This window comes from Corvus brachyrhynchos, unplaced genomic scaffold (assembly GCF_000691975.1).
Source record: "Corvus brachyrhynchos isolate BGI_N302 unplaced genomic scaffold, ASM69197v1 scaffold136, whole genome shotgun sequence".
Taxonomy (NCBI): Eukaryota; Metazoa; Chordata; class Aves; order Passeriformes; family Corvidae; genus Corvus; species Corvus brachyrhynchos.
The window spans coordinates 5,930,259-5,946,235 of record NW_008239080.1 but is presented as its reverse complement, the minus strand read 5'-3'; the positions used below and the strand labels follow the sequence as shown (position 1 = coordinate 5,946,235).

The window sequence follows — 15,977 nt, the reverse complement described above, 5'->3', positions numbered from 1 at the left end:
ATATCAGTGACAGAAGTAATGAATCTGCCAAACTATTCAAGGAAGCTTGGTCTCATAAAACATACTGCTGTAGGTATAAAGTACATATCAAGTTTATCAGGTTTAACATTTCTGAATATGGGATGAGAATACAGGTAGAAAGTTCTGAAAACCTCAAAGCAAAGTCCCAGCATTGACCATACTTGTGAGGAGTTTGAATAGATAAAGAAAAGAGAGGAGTGAATGGATTAGAAGATTAGTAAGAGTCAGACTATCCTAACAGCAAGATCCCCCCCTGCCAATTCAGATCACTAACTTCAAATTCTGGCAACAGCAGCAATCCCGAAACAAACTGAAATTGCAGAGTTGGTATAACAGAATGTTAATGTAGGTTTTATCTAAAAGTTTTAACAGCAGACAGAGATAAAAGTATTTCTGCTTGACCAACTGCCAGCTCTCGCTATATTAAAGGAGAATATTTTCCTGGTTGATAAACAACACGACATGCAACCTGAGAGATGATAAAAAAAATAAAGCAGACTGATGTAGTCATTAATATACATGACAAAATTTGTCAGAGGTAAAAGCAATCACCAGAAGCTACAGTGAAAAGAAAAAATTAGATATGCAAACCCCAGAGGATATTGTGACATATGAAAAAATAGGAGTAAATGGGGAACAATAAAACTGACATAAAAAGTAAATTTATGCCAAAATGTAGAAAAATGAATGCTCTTTCAATATTCTAGTGTTTGATGAAACTGCCCCAAGAGAAATCTTAAGACACAATCTATCTCTGAAGATTCTACCACTCATCCACTTAATCCTCAATAATATATTATTCTAGGCATTTTACAGAAGTAAAAATGAAGTAAAGACTTCTGTCTTTGCTATTGCTCTGTGTCTGATGGAATTACAGAGCTTTTACATTATCATTACAAGTTTGAAAACCCAAGTGAATGAGAGAGATTTTTACATATTCACAGCTGAATTTCTGAAAAGCTGGTTTCAGAATTTTGAATCCCTTAAAGAGAAATATGGGAGCAGTATTTGCTCTAATACTGCCACAGTGTTTTCTACGGGATTTCATTAATATTTCCTCAACATAAAAAGTGACTGCCAATCAAAACACAAGATTATTTTTCACTTTTGAATTTGTCCTGCAGTATTAAAAGGAAAATCTCAACCCAAATAAGCGGACAGTAAATTTTTGGTTTAAGAACTTAGAGAAAGCCTCTTCAGAGATCCCTATTCTGAAATAGTATTAATTTGTTTTTTAAAGTTTCCATGGCAGCGTATTATTCTTTCCTCTTCATTGTTAACCACTCCCCCACATATCAGGTACTGTGAAAAGTTCTTTTCATTCACACCCTGTTACAACACCATCATTTAATTTGATGTGAATAAAACCCCCATTGCAGTGAGGCCACAAAACTACTTTCTTTGCTGATGGAACAGTACAAGGCTGAAAGACTTACCTACATTTCACTGGGCATTTTGCATGTCATGACTCACCTTGTGCTGTGCAAGCTGCATCTTTATTTTGTCAGGGTCATTTGCAATTTCAAGATCTGAGTCCAGAGATTTCTCTGACTCTTCCAGCCATTCCATAAGCTTATGCCAGGCTTCATGGAACTAAAGAAAAGTCAGATTTGCACGGACTTTAAAATTCATTGGTTCATGAAACAGTCCAAAAACATTAAACCCCAACCAAGACTGGCAAACTTTGAGAAAATTTGATGTGTTTTTTCTCCCTGGTCTCTCAAACAGAACTGGTCCAACCATGTGCCCACTGTATTTCGCCTTCCTTCCCCAAGTGAGTTAACAACCTTTAACGTACATGATGTGCACACGTCATATGTATCTGTCAGAGACATATTGCTAACATCTGTTGATGTGTTGGTCATTTAGATTCCTACAGTTTTAGCAATGGATAGTAAATACAGAAAGAACGGGGCTTAGCTATTGCTTGTACGGGACCATAGCAGTAAATCACTGGGGAAAACTTCCGTCTGGGTGACTGCCCAAGACGTTCCCTGTAACACTCATAAAAGCTCCCATTATATCAAATGCTATCTTGACGAGCAAGGAATAGGTTTTTGATCTTCCTTCCTGTTTCAAAAAAAAGACCACTTCAGGGAAGAAAGGAAGACAGCAGGGAAAAAGTAAAGATTCAACCAGCTTTCACAAAGTGTCATCCCTTTGGGTTTTGATTTTTCTAAACTGGTCATTTCTCTCTCTCTTTAAAAATTCTTCTTGCCTGGTCTGCCTACACATGGAGGCAAAAGAAACCAGTTCAGAAACCTTTCAAGGCATCTAAGACACTGTTGTTCAGGGCTGTTGATTAGGCCTTGACACCAGTAGCCTTCAGTACTCCTTCCACACTCCACACGCACAGTTGTCATCTTAATAACACTGTATTTAGCTTTGTAAATGCATAATGAGATGAAATCCATCTCATCGCAGAACTGCTGTGTGTGTGAATGCACAAGAGAAACTGCAGGAAAATAAGAAACGTGTGATTGGTTTATGGGCTAATTCATTGCCCAGAGAACTTCTTGCTCTGTGAACTGAGTGGTGGTAGTGGTGAACATTGGAACATGGTTCAGCTGTGATCATCACCAAATCTTGGATGATCATGTTCCCCTGAATAGAAAGAAGCTAGAACTCCCTACTGACACTTGATTAAGATTACATTCCTCTCACACATTTTGCATCTTATCATTTATGTTCCTCAGTGAGGGAAACATGTATCTAAGGGAAAAAAACAAGAATGCTCCCAAGTAAAGAAAACTCTGCAAACACCCTCCCCTCCCCCTAAAAAAGAACCTTTCCAGGTTTATAAGGAAATAAATGGAGATATCTTACCACACAGAAGATATTGGTCTAGTAACTGATGTAAGAGACTGAGTGATAAGTGAAGAGTATAATCAGGACACAACATAGACCCAAGAAGAAAATACTAAGGAACTCTCCCATGCATTTGTGAAAAAGGTTCATCACATTCTTTAAAATATACAGGGTTGATTGTGAAACTACTTTTTGAGGACAGATGGCACTAATACACATCTGGAATCCATACGGTAACTTCCTTTTTTCAGACTATCCTGTACTGCAGACAGAAGTCACTGCTTGGGTTGAAAATGATGCTTTCACCTCCAAAATGAAGTGCTCTGGGATTGAATCACAGAAATCGCTCCACTAACTCAACACTGTCTGTTACACTAACACCAGGCTTGCTTTGTAAGTGCTTTAAAGCATCATATTCCTCAAGAATCTGGATGCAATTATAACTAAGTTCAAAGAGCTGTGTAACAGCTGTTGTCCCATTACCTGTTTGGCTCTTTTCCTTGCATCATCCAAAGCTCTTCCCCTTTCAACTAAGCGTTGGACTACTTTTTCCCATCGACTCTGTACACTAATCAGCAGATTCTTAATAAGGACAACATCCTGTTTCTGGCTGAAATATTTCAAATGGGTTCCAGTTTTGTCCAGCTCTATGATCTGATCTCGATGAGAGTTCACTTCTGTGGCAAAAACCTTGGAAAAAAAAGGGTGAAAATTACTGAATACTGTATTGGGTAAACACTGAAAAAAACCAGTCTGATAAAGAACGATGTAGAGAGAAAGACTATAAAATACAATTTTAAAACAAATTAAATGCTTCTCCGAGTGCCAGCATTATAGGGTTCACTTGGACATTGTTACAGTATCTCCACAGAGTGGGAGAAAAACATTACACATCTGTTTCTTTACATACCTTGTGTTCATCAATTTGAAATAAGACAGTGTCCAAGATAAGACTTGGCCGAGAAGCTGCAGTTAGAGTTTGCTCAGCCTGTGTAAGCCAATTGATGAAATCTTGAAGCGAGTTGTGGAACTCCATTGCTAAATTGAGGGCTTCTTCCAGTTTGGTCTGTAAGGACAGGTCATACTTTATTAGCAGCTGATATTGTGCAGGGGCTTCAGCCAAGGAAACCATTTTAGTTCAGCACTTTGGAGTAAACCATTTTAGTTTAGCATTTAAAACACTCTTCCAACTCAAAGTTTCTGAGTTTTAAAATAACAGCCTATATTTGACCATATTCAAGGAGATGGATACAAGAGTTACAGTAAAATTATGTATAACAGATGACTAGAAAATACAGCACCTAGTGTCAAGATAAATTTTTCCACATTAGAACATATTTCCTACTACTTAATCCAAAAGGGTCATATGGATTTATCAAGTTCAATACAAAACCAGTCGAATTTCAGAAATCTAAGGTGGTAGAGCACTTTGAAGAGCCTCAAGTAAGTCATCAAATTTATTCTCTTGCACTAAATGAAGAATAAGTTTTTCTAGAGCACTTCTTTTCTTTTTAATAAGCTCAATTGTCATTTTGGTTACCTGAACAGAAACTAATTTGGGATACAGAATTTTGTTGATCATGAGACAGCAGTCAGAGATTTTCAAATATTTACACTGTTGACCTCACTGAGCACTCCAACCTTACAGCTTCCTGCAAGAAGGTGCTCGTATTGGGTATTAATTCGTTTGTCATTTTTACTTTGTAATTACCTTAAAAGACATCAGCATTCTTACTTTAAAATACAGCTAAGTTGTGAGTTAAATATTTGTGCTTTATACTTATCAGGGCTGTACAGATAGTTTCTCTGTTTGCAATTATGGATATCCTTTTTGTTTGATTGAGTTAGAACAAATGGACTATATTTCGTGAAGGAATGAAAGCAAAATGAAATTAATAACAAGAAAACGTATGTTGCATATCAGTGAAATCATGCTATTGATCTGTTAGAACAGAAGGTATTCACTTGAAGTAAATGGCAAAAGGCCAAGAGTTTGAGAATTTTAAGAAAAAAATGGCTAAAAGCTAGAAAAATTAACACAGCAGTTCTGTACTGAGGAGGAGATAAACTTGAAGGATCATTCAGTCTCTCATGTCTACGATTACTGCAATAAAACCCAGAAAACCCCTAGTCCTACCAAATGAGCCTTAACAGTATTTCTGTGGAACAGAATTTTGCCATTCTCACCATACTCCTCCCCAGTTATGGATAATTAACTACTTGAATTTTATTTTCCCCAGTACTTTCTAAACATATTACTGAATTACACCAGTCTCTACAACTGATTTTAAATCTAAAAAGTCAGGCAACTATGCATCCATAAAAGCACTGATCATTAACACACTTAAATACATGATTTACGCCTCTATTTTTATGTAAAAACACATACTTTTCTTTCACTGAGTTTTGTTTGCACAGATTCCCATTTTTCTTTTAAGTTATTTATGTCCTGCTCAACGTTTGTTTCAGCAGACTCTGGGCATCTTGCAAGCATCTGCTGGCCTTTCTGCATTAGACACTTATATGTCTCTTCTTTGGCTTCAAAGGCAGCACAAAGTTCCTAAATAAAGAAAGAACCAAAAATAAATAAAGTAGAAATTCAATACTCTTTATAAGTACCAGTATAATACTTATTCCTCCCCCAACATTTAGCAGGTATGATTAAGACTAATAGAGGAAACACATGTAATTCATAAAAATCCAAATGAGCACATGAAGGACCCGGTTTTTCAGGAAATGAAAGCTTGTATTGTCTGTCAATGTCTTCTCTGAGATCCAAAGCTTGGCAAAGTACGTACTTATTGAAGAAGAGTTGCTACAACTTGGTTGGTTTAAAGTCCATCAGTAGCCAAAACACAAAAAGTGTCAGCATTACACAGTGTGCTGAAAGCCCAGAGCTATCCAATACCCTTCAAAAGTGGGTGGGACAACTTGGGAGGGCTGGTTTATTGTACACAGTCTGTATCTTCCTTCACTTGCTAGGCATGAGCACTGAAGACATTTCAGACATTTAAAGAAAAGTGGAATAATAATGGTAACAACACGTTTCACCTGTTAACTATTCTAATGATGCTTCTTTAACCATGTCAAAGGTAAGCTGGAAAAAGTCTTGGTTGGAAAAGCCCATGCATCCCTCTGACTCAAAAGACATGATCAGTATTGGTAACAGAGAAAACAAAATGTACCAACAATGTTGCTGCAGACTCTCAATGAGGAACATCTTCAAAGAGATGAGGAATAAGTGGCTTACAAATAAGAGGAAAATAACTTTTTCCTCTGATTCCCAGGACAAGAGCCCAAACCAAACATTTTCTTTGGGTTAAGAGATACTGTACACAGGGCTGTACCCGACCACATAGGATGGCAAAGCAAGAAGCACGTTCCTTTATGAGCTTAAGATTTTGACACAACAGAAAGTTTCTTTGTCTTCTTTCTGAGGACTACGGAAAGTGGTGTCACCGAGGCTGCTTCCTCCTACTACTTCAGGAAGAAACTGAAAACAATGATTGTTTTACGAAAAGGAGGGGGATGGTCTGAGCTGCACTCGGACAGCTAAAAGGCATCTTTTTAAGCCCCCTTCCTACTGGTATCCTGTAATATCTCTTCATATAATTTGTTTTCCTGGAGTTGCTTTAACTGGAAATGCAGCCCAATCTCAACTCCATTTGTGAACCAATCATGGTTGAAGGATCTTTTATTAATACCTGTAGAAACAGGCCTTTTACTTGAGAAGATGGTTCATAATATTTCCAAAGAGGGGCAAATCAAAATACACTGCAAAACTTTCAGTTTCACATCAGTAATTAACATGATTTGTATCAGTTAGAGCCAAGTTTGAATTTGGAATGTAGTAGACAACATGACAAGTGGCCTCAACATTTCAGAAGAAATAAAGAAATAAAAAAGAGAGAGAGAATTAACACATATCTGCACATGTTCACTAAGGTTTGACCAAAAGGAAAAAAATTTCTCTATTTTAAGGGTTGATAGTAAGTCAATGCCTGCAGATGGCCACCAGGATAGTAACATCCTGTTAAAATGTACATGTACAGTTAGGGAGCGATTGTACATCTAGAGTTCATATCACGGGGGACAGTCAAGACTTCCTCCAACTAGAACATTGAATTTAAAGGTCCTTTAACTAACCAGTCTGCAAACATTATAAGTATACAAAATTTGCATAGCAATGAATGTATGAAAATAAATTCTGAAGCCTTCCATGGAAAATTTTCGCATCTTGATCTGACTAAGTGCAGGATGAAAAAAAGGAAAGACCACCAGTGACTTCCAGGGAATCATGATTATATTCCACTCTCACAGGGGGAAGAAAACTCCACCACCTATTTTTTTCCCTTTTTGTTTTTCCTTTATGACAAAAAGAAAAGGATTGTAGGGATCCAAAACCACAGGATTATTTGTGTTTGGATCTAGTTTCCTGTCTTAACAGATTTTAAAACTGTCAATTAGTTTCCTTATCAATTATAGGTACTGGCAAATTTTTGAGAAAAAAAAGAAGAAAAACATGTGCCCCACATTGGTGAGTGAAAAATGATCATCAGCATCATTCAAAAAAACCCTGATTTTTAACATTATGACAATGCAGCATTCTAATTGGAAGTGTCAGGCATATTCAAGTTCAGGGATGGTTCAGTAAATATCACTGTTAAATCTGAGCCAGGAGTTCAGAAGTTCAGATCACCAGGTTTGGGCTCATATCCTGGCCTAATAGCACATTGTGATTTTACACAAATGGAGCAGTAAGAACCACCTTCTTTAGAGGTAAGAGATCAAATTTAAGGGGGTTTTTTTAAGCTCTATGGTTCTACGGGAGCAGAGAAATCCACAGAATGTTTCTTAAAGAGAAAGGAAGGGAATAATTCAGGCATCCTGGTCAGCTTGCCATTTCTAATTAAAGCATAGCCTCTACGTGCCACTAGTCCTTTTTACTTCCATGCTAATGATGACTTTAATATCAGCTTTCGTTAGGTAACAAAATAAAGGATCAAGTCTCTTAAATCAAGGTTCAGTGAATGTGGGTCACTTTTAGGTTCATCTTTGAATCTTATAAAAAGCATAAATTTAGTTATGGGGTCAGAAGGGAGAAGAAGAAGAGGAATCACTGAAAAATCTGTAAACACCTTTTGTAAAGATGCAAAAGTTATTTTATTTGTCTCAACACTAATATGGTTCAGCTTTGGGCATGTCCCAACAGGCTACTAAACTACACTGAAAATAACAGTGTTGTTTTGAAGGCTATTAAATTTCTTTAAGACACTGTACAGACATTGTGATATATAGAACACACTCTGTGTTTACCAAAAACACTCTTAAAAGGTAGGTAGTCCTGAAATGCAACTTGCATTCTAATACTGATACTTACCATATGTGCATTAAGCTGCTCTCTTGCTGTTTCTGGTAAGCCTCCGACAGGTTTTGATGCCAACAGCTGACGTTCAGTGTCTGTCAGCCATTGCTGCAGATCCTCAACTTCACCATGGAAACCTTGGGCCTAAATTATACCATATCATTTTAGAGATAACTTAAATGCTGTCCATTCCAATACCATCTCACATGCAGAAGCATATTAGCAACTGGTTTAATCAGATATTTGTAGTAATCAAAAGAAATGAAAGAAGAAGAAAAATAAAGGAAAAAGCAAACAAATATAAACTGGCTCAATTCAATCAAAAGGATAAAACCAAAAACCATAGAAATCTTGAAAGTAGTCTAAATAACTACTGTGAGACCAATGTTTTCCCCAAATAATAGACCTATACAGAAATTTCAGCCTTCACAAACATGTAGACCAAAAGCTGAAGTCTTATATCAGCACTATAAGGGACAGCAGCCAGCTGTGGAAGATACAGCTGGATTCAAACTTTCTCCAAATTCAGGAGCGTCTGCATCATGGTTTTGATTTAGGCCAACTTCTAATGTATCTGTGTATTTCACATAAAAAGACACTTTTTCTGAGTTATCTCTACATTTGATCATTTCCTGTTCACCTGGATCAAGGCACTGTCCAGCTGCTGTTTCCTTTGTTCTGTTTTTTCCAATAAGTTTTGCCAGCGCTGATTCAGGAGTTCCAACTTGCTCCGTAAATTACTTGCTTCTTCAACAGCACTTGATTCAATCAGGTCATTTCCTGCTTTTTTAACAGCTTCCACCGTAGACTGATGAGCTAGAACATCATTTTGTAGCACCTACAATTGTAACACAGCATGGTCATATGGGTAAGTCACTGAATGAAGGCACTCCTAGTGACAGAGCTAGCTGTAGTCCAAGGACAAGACAGTAGCTTAACACCAGCACAGGTATTAGAAATTAAAGCTAATAACTAAGACATCTTCAATCAAAAGCAGTAACAGACCATTCTGATGAAACACTGAAATTTATTTTTGTATCTTGGAAAAAATAATATCCTCCTTCTGCAAACATATATTTCTGAAATTATTAAAGTTTTCTAGAAGTGCTAGGGAATAATTATTTCTTCACTTTTTAATTTATTATATGTTTTTCTTTAACAGGGTTTTTCTTTGAACAGTATGTGCCTGCTGTGCTATACAACAACCCAACTGCCCCAACGTCTTTTTGAGCATTTCACGGCTACAACTCCTTTCACATTATGTCAGGCTACCAGGACACTTGACCTGTGCCAAAAGGTGGGGGATGGTTGTAGTACTAACACCAAAAGACCTCCTCCATCTGCTTGGAAATCTCTTACCACCAATCACAGTAAAAACCATAAAAGGCAAAAAGTACATTGGGGAAAAAAAATGCTGTTTGCAGAAGGATGGGGGGTAGGGCAAGAAAAGCTTTAATATAAAACAGAAAAAGAAATAAGCAAAATGGTTGGGAAGAGAATAGTAAACCCCACCCAAGAAATTCAAGATTATGACTGCTGTCTTCCATGGGGTCTGACTCAAACTCACCTCCATCAAAATGCTAGCACTACAGAAAAAATAAAAAGCTAAATAAAAAGGAACTTAAACTACATGGAGCACAATATGAAATAGCAAGTCACAAGTAGACCTTGAATATGAAATACACATCACATTTACTTTAATTCTTCTAAGCTAAGAACCACATTATTTTATTTTCCTAACAGGGTGAAAAAAGATATTCACAGAAGCAGATGCATCTTATCCCTTCCTTCCTGCTGAGACTCACTAAGAACAAGGTCTATTCTTTCCAAAGTTATTCAAGAGGTGGATGTTTTTACAGCCTACCACAGGATGCACTACTGTGTGAACTTTCTAACCTATACACTCTGTATTACGAAAAGGAAGTAGATTCATTCATGTGTTTGCTGAACTCCTTCGGCAGAGCCATAAATGATGTCTCGATGCTTCTTCACTAGTAAAACACTTCCGTTCGATAAGAATGTAAAAGGTTCATGGAGCAGAACCTGATTTTCTAATTTTATTTACTTTGTTTTAAAAGGGTCCATTTATAACAATAGTCACATAGGGTATGCAGATACTGTGTTCTGTTCAAGTTCCAACTCACCACCCAAAAGCCTTCAGAAGCTGCATAGCTGCATTAACACAGACAATGAAAATACCTTAATTATCTGTGTACTGTCAATTTCAATCAAGTCTCTCAAAATCCCAAATGGACTCTGAGTACTTTTTACGTCATATGCAGGCCAAAAATTAAATGGCAGTTTTAAAGAGAGAGGATTTATAAGGTTAGATTGAAATCTTAAAGCCATCATGAAGAGCACAGAGTCACACACAGAGGCAGGGAAGATCTCATACTCCTAGGAGATATTCTAAAAATAAAGGCACAGCAGAAGCATTCTTCCATGGGCTCCAAAATAACAATGAACCGTAAAAATACTAAAACAAACAAACAGAAATCCCTTAACCCCACATCGTAAGGAACACAGAGAAAAAGATGGGAGTTTGCACGAATTTTTGGAGAAGCATTCTTAGCTGAACCCAACTAACATACAATTTTGGAGAATTCAGAACAAATCACTATTTTCTGAGAGGGAAGAAAGAACCAAAGATATGCAACAGTCATGCAGTTTGTGAGACCTGGCTAAAAAAGAACTAATCAAGGAGATTATTGCATCAGGGAGAGTAGCAGGTTCAGTAACTTTTGAGTTTCCTACGTCAAAGAAAGGCGATTAGCAGTGGAGACTGGGGTGAACTGTTTATTTTTGGCTAAAACCTATGCCACTTGCACGGCATATGCAAGAAAGGAAAGAATGTGGAGGAGTAAGAGGAAAGATATTATTTATTCCAAGTCTTCATTTCAGCTATAATCCGATAAATCCGAAGATATATGTAGAGAACTATTTATCAGGTATGAAGTTTTAATAAAAGATTCATCCCTAAGATAAGTATCAAAAGAATATTTCAGTTAATATTAATTCTAATTACATACATGATGTTTGGCAAGTTCAATTTCAATAGCCTTGGGGTCTCCACCCACGGGTTTCTGTTCATTCAGCAAGTCTTCTGTATGTGTCAGCCATGCCAGTAACTCATCCAGGGCATGCTGGAACTGCCCCAAGGCTAACAAGGCACCTTCCAGCTTGTGCTACAGTAAAAATAAAGTTAACAATAAAATAGTTTCACAATGCAATTGAGTTGTCTTACATTACCATTAGTCACCATAATCCAGAACAGCGTCCACACATTAAGACAGAATAAAAACCAGGGAGAAACAGTTACCCAGTACAAGCAATGCTTTATAACTACAGCTGAGTCAGCAATTCCCTTATAAAGCCTTGCATTCCAGGCTTAAATTCCTGGCCTTGGAAGAAGCCATGCAACCAGAGCAGAGTTAAGTCTGAAGGTTCTTTCATCAGATGTATCGGTAGCTTTTTATCATTTAAAACATAATTTCAATATAAATGCAAGTCGGTGCATGATCTTTTTAAAACCGTTTCCTTGTCATGAAATGATTCAGTTTAGAAAAAATAATGAACTTCAGAGGACTCTCTTTCACATCTCTCAGCTTGATAATTTAAGGAAATAAGACTGAAATAGTTTAATATTAAGTTAATGGCGTTTTATTCAGTTGCTCAGTTCAGCAGCTAATATTACTTTTGCACATACAAACATGTTTTCAACTGCTACTTAAGACATCATCAAATAGCCAAAATGAAATCATTCAACATAGCATTACTGACAGAGAATTTAAAAAGAAAATTTAAAAATATTTTAAAAACGCAACTAATTGTACAACACAAATCCTACTATATATAATTCTTTTCGTTTCCAAACTAAAAGGAATGTGTAAGTTTATAAACCTTATATATAACAAAGAGTTTTTCACAAAAATCTAAGTCATGAATAAAGCCCCCACCTCCAAGCTTATTTACCTGTCTACTTATAATTTTGTCTTCTAGGCTGTCCCACAATAGTCTGAGCTCTGAGAGAGGGTCTTGAACAGTGTGCTTGTCACTCTCTTGTGTTGCCTTCTTTAGCAATAGTTCTGCCTGATGGTTCAGTCTTTCCATTTCTATCTGCTGCTGATAAGCTTCTGTCTTAAATTGCTATGGTATATAGAAAAAGAATAGAAATAAATGAAATACAAGTAATGATTACAGAATCACAGAATAATTCTATGTCCTAGCTCTTGTGGTTGTGATGGTGATAATGCTTTAAACTTCAAATGGAATTATTCTTCACAGGAAGTGAAAGCAAATTTTCTTTAGTAGAACTCCCTCTTAAACATGCAACTGGTGCCAACAGTCTGAATGCGGCTTGTGTATGTATGTTCTGAACTATGTAAGGTCATGATTCGATTGAAGCTACATCATAAAATACATAAAACAACCTGCCCAAAGACAACAAAATCAACAAGTGAGCAACAGAACCAAGAACCTTCTCTGATCATCACAAATCTCTGCTTTTTAAACGTGGCATACCAGCACACCAATGTCAGGAGCATATTCAGTCACAAGTACAGATCCATGCAGACAGGTTTCTAAGTTAGACTGGAATTTTGATTTTCTCCTTACTCATGTATTGGGAATGTCATGATCTGTGTGACCATTTAAATAAAGGCTCTAGTGGCAGAAGCAAAGCTCTGGAGGCCTTCTCTCAGAGCCTTAAAGAAACTGTTCATCTTAGAAACCAGAAAACATAAAGGTCATAGCAAAAGAATCCTGTACATAATAATTTTATAGCTTTTGAAAGAGAATGAATGAGTATTTCTACGCAATCAGGAAAAATAAAATGTAGTCTTGCCAAAGTTTGGAATAGATTTTTAAATTAAGCACATTTTAAACTGAAAAGTTTGCAATGAAATGTTTTTAAATTTTCATGCAAATTCTTTTTTACTAAAAATTGAAAATGAAAATTGCTTTTGACTCCCAAAAGATACTAAACAACACAGAAAAATACAGAGAAATGGAAATATAAAGGAAATAAATTGCTAGATCATACCTTAAGTTCCTCTGTTTGCTGCTTCACTGTCTCCAGATCTGTTCCAACTGGGGACATAGATGCTAACTTGCTGCCAGCAATGTCTACCCAGTCAAATAATGCCTGAAAATCACAGTATGATATTCAAGTGTGAGCAGAGAAATGCTGTTATTTTTGAAAGTTGTATTAAGTAAAATATCAGAGCTTTTTTTTTTTCTGAGAAGGTATTGATGTGCTCTTTCAAAGAAAATAACTTTCCCAGCAAAACCTAGGTTTCTTTTCAATACAATAGAACAAATATCCACGTAACAGTTACAGGAGTGTACATTCTGCAAGACTGGACTTCTACGAGCAGCAACATTCTGCCAGAATTATTCATGCTGAGTAACACTCTACTTTGTGTAAAATCTGCAATTTTTATGAATCCCTTGAAAGGTAAATACAAGAGAAACGCTGTTTTACAGTTGTTTGGAATGAAAATGGAAGGTGGTGGATAACACACCTTAAATGAGGATTACAAACAAACTTCTTTTGAAGAAAGCTGTTTGTGTAAGGAACATGGAACTGCCCAATCAGTACGTACTAGGCAGTGAAGGACCATAACTGAGCTAGAATGAATCTCTGTAGGATAATGCAGTATGTCTTAAAAAAAATAAATTATGTCTCCCCAGTTCTGATGCTTTCTTTTGCTCCCAATAGTGCAGAATCTCAAGAATACTCCAATGGATTAAGAACAGCTGCATCAATCTGAGTAATTGCACAAGGGAAAAAACACCTCCACCAGGCCCTTTTCCACCTGCCTGTTATCTGTGGAGATATCATCATGGAGAAATGCTTAGGACAACTCATTGGAGCTGCCTGCTGCTACATGGCTCCCTGAGAAAAGGAGAACTATGTCCAACGTGCTCAAGAGGGTGATGCAGCTGTAGTTAACAAACTCTTCATAATACTTTTCATATTTTCTATTGAAATGAGTGTAAGACAGCACTTAAATACAGTTCATTCACAAAGTACCAAGCTTGTAGGATGTACCATGTACAACCACAGGAAACAGAAAGCACTTAAACCAAATGGTGATGATTCTAACTGCCTAGTCAATCTCTGCACAGTAGGAACACAGGAGAACCCAGAGAAAAATCCACAGTGATGGTACACTGCAAAATAGGTATGTTGCATTATTATTAAGGAGTGTTCTGCTGCTTGATCTGCACCAGAGAAGTAACTGCCCTCAGTGTCATGCGAAATTCCAATTTTAAAGATCAAATGAACCACGGAAAACGGTAATTCCACCAAGAAAAAACAAACAAACCAAACAACACCAAACCAAACTGACCAACCAAACAACTATAAAAAACCCAGCAGTATATAAAGAGAAAAGATCATAGATTCAAAGGATAGTTTGGGTTGGAAGAGACCTTTAAAGGTCATGTACAGTACAATCCCTCTGCTTTTTTTAAACTTCCTCAATTCTAGGAAGCACAATGTACAAGATATCTTAAAACTGCTGGTATATTTACCTACAATTTAAAAAAGGAATCATCTTCTAAAGTATTGTGATAGGATAAGTTATACTAAGTACAATGGTCTAGCAACGTTATGTTAGTAATATTTTTGCTTAAAATACTCAAACATTTTGCTTATAAAAAAGGTGGAATAAAATTCAAGTGCTTTAACTGTCCTCCACTCAAAGAAAATAGCAGCAAGTGGGTATACGGACCTGTACTCCACTCCGTTCAGACCACAAAGATGTGTCACAGCTTCAACCTGCCTACCATATGAAGCATTGACTATCACAAGAAAATGTGAGCACAACTACTATGAATGTGTGGTGCCAAAAAACCTCTGCTCTTATCAACAAACAAGGGACATTAATTTTGAATCTAAACACAATGCAATATATGGACATGAAGAAAACAACCCAACATATGCATTCTTTAATGCAAAAAAACCCCAACAAATCAACCCCAACCAATCTTTAGAAAAAAACCTTGCCTACTGAAGACAATAGTCACTACAACCACAGTGCATTACTTGTCACCTACCTAATCACATGACATTTTTTACTACAACCGCATTAAATCCCACTGACTGAAGGCTGGGTTAGGTACATCCCATCATCTTACCTGGAGTCCATCTTGGTATTGAACAGCTGCCTGCATAGCTTCCCCAAGCTTATCCACACGTTCTTTCCATGTTTTGTTTAACGCATCCCAGGCAGAATTCAGCTGCAAGTAAGCACAATTTACTCCAATAGACAAAAGAATTCTACTGCTATATAATGTGCATCTACTAACTCTTCACTGATCAATAATACAAATAAACTAAGCATGAATAGTTCACATTTATTCCATGTTAACACTCTTGTTCTCCCTATCATTGCAAAATTAATTTCTTTCAGAATTCAGTAGAGGTTCTGGATTATAAAAGCTGTAAACTTCAATACTGATTGAATATTTTTATTAACAGAGCTATTACAGCTAATAGAGGAAATACTACTAAATCATTTGGAGTTGCATCACTATAATAAACATATCTTAAAAGAATCATACATTGGTGAACACTAGAGAAATTAAAAGTACTTTATAGTCATCCAAACAGGATAGTCTCAGTTAAGATGTCTCACTTGGCATGAACAGATACATCCAAAATTTATTCTAGGATTACTTTTGCAAGAAATAGCCACCTACCATATTAATCAGTGAGTAATTTTTTTTAAAACAATCTTTTACAAAAGTTCTAAACAATAAATCAATGAAATAAAAC

General features: G+C 36.5%; 1 protein-coding gene across 11 annotated transcripts in view; it reads right to left on the bottom strand.

The window, feature by feature from the left end:
- DST (dystonin) overlaps positions 1-15,977 on the bottom strand; it is a 207,282-nt gene that overhangs the window by 29,278 nt on the left and 162,027 nt on the right. For all 11 annotated transcript variants that reach the window (XM_017739217.1, XM_017739218.1, XM_017739225.1 and 8 more), the window contains 10 exons: positions 15,338-15,439; positions 13,236-13,337; positions 12,167-12,340; positions 11,224-11,379; positions 8,835-9,032; positions 8,210-8,338; positions 5,219-5,389; positions 3,740-3,895; positions 3,313-3,519; positions 1,495-1,614 (listed from right to left, as the gene is read on the bottom strand). In XM_017739217.1, coding sequence (XP_017594706.1) covers positions 1,495-1,614; positions 3,313-3,519; positions 3,740-3,895; positions 5,219-5,389; positions 8,210-8,338; positions 8,835-9,032; positions 11,224-11,379; positions 12,167-12,340; positions 13,236-13,337; positions 15,338-15,439 — 1,515 coding nt within the window. The remainder of the gene's footprint in view (positions 1-1,494; positions 1,615-3,312; positions 3,520-3,739; positions 3,896-5,218; positions 5,390-8,209; positions 8,339-8,834; positions 9,033-11,223; positions 11,380-12,166; positions 12,341-13,235; positions 13,338-15,337; positions 15,440-15,977) is intronic.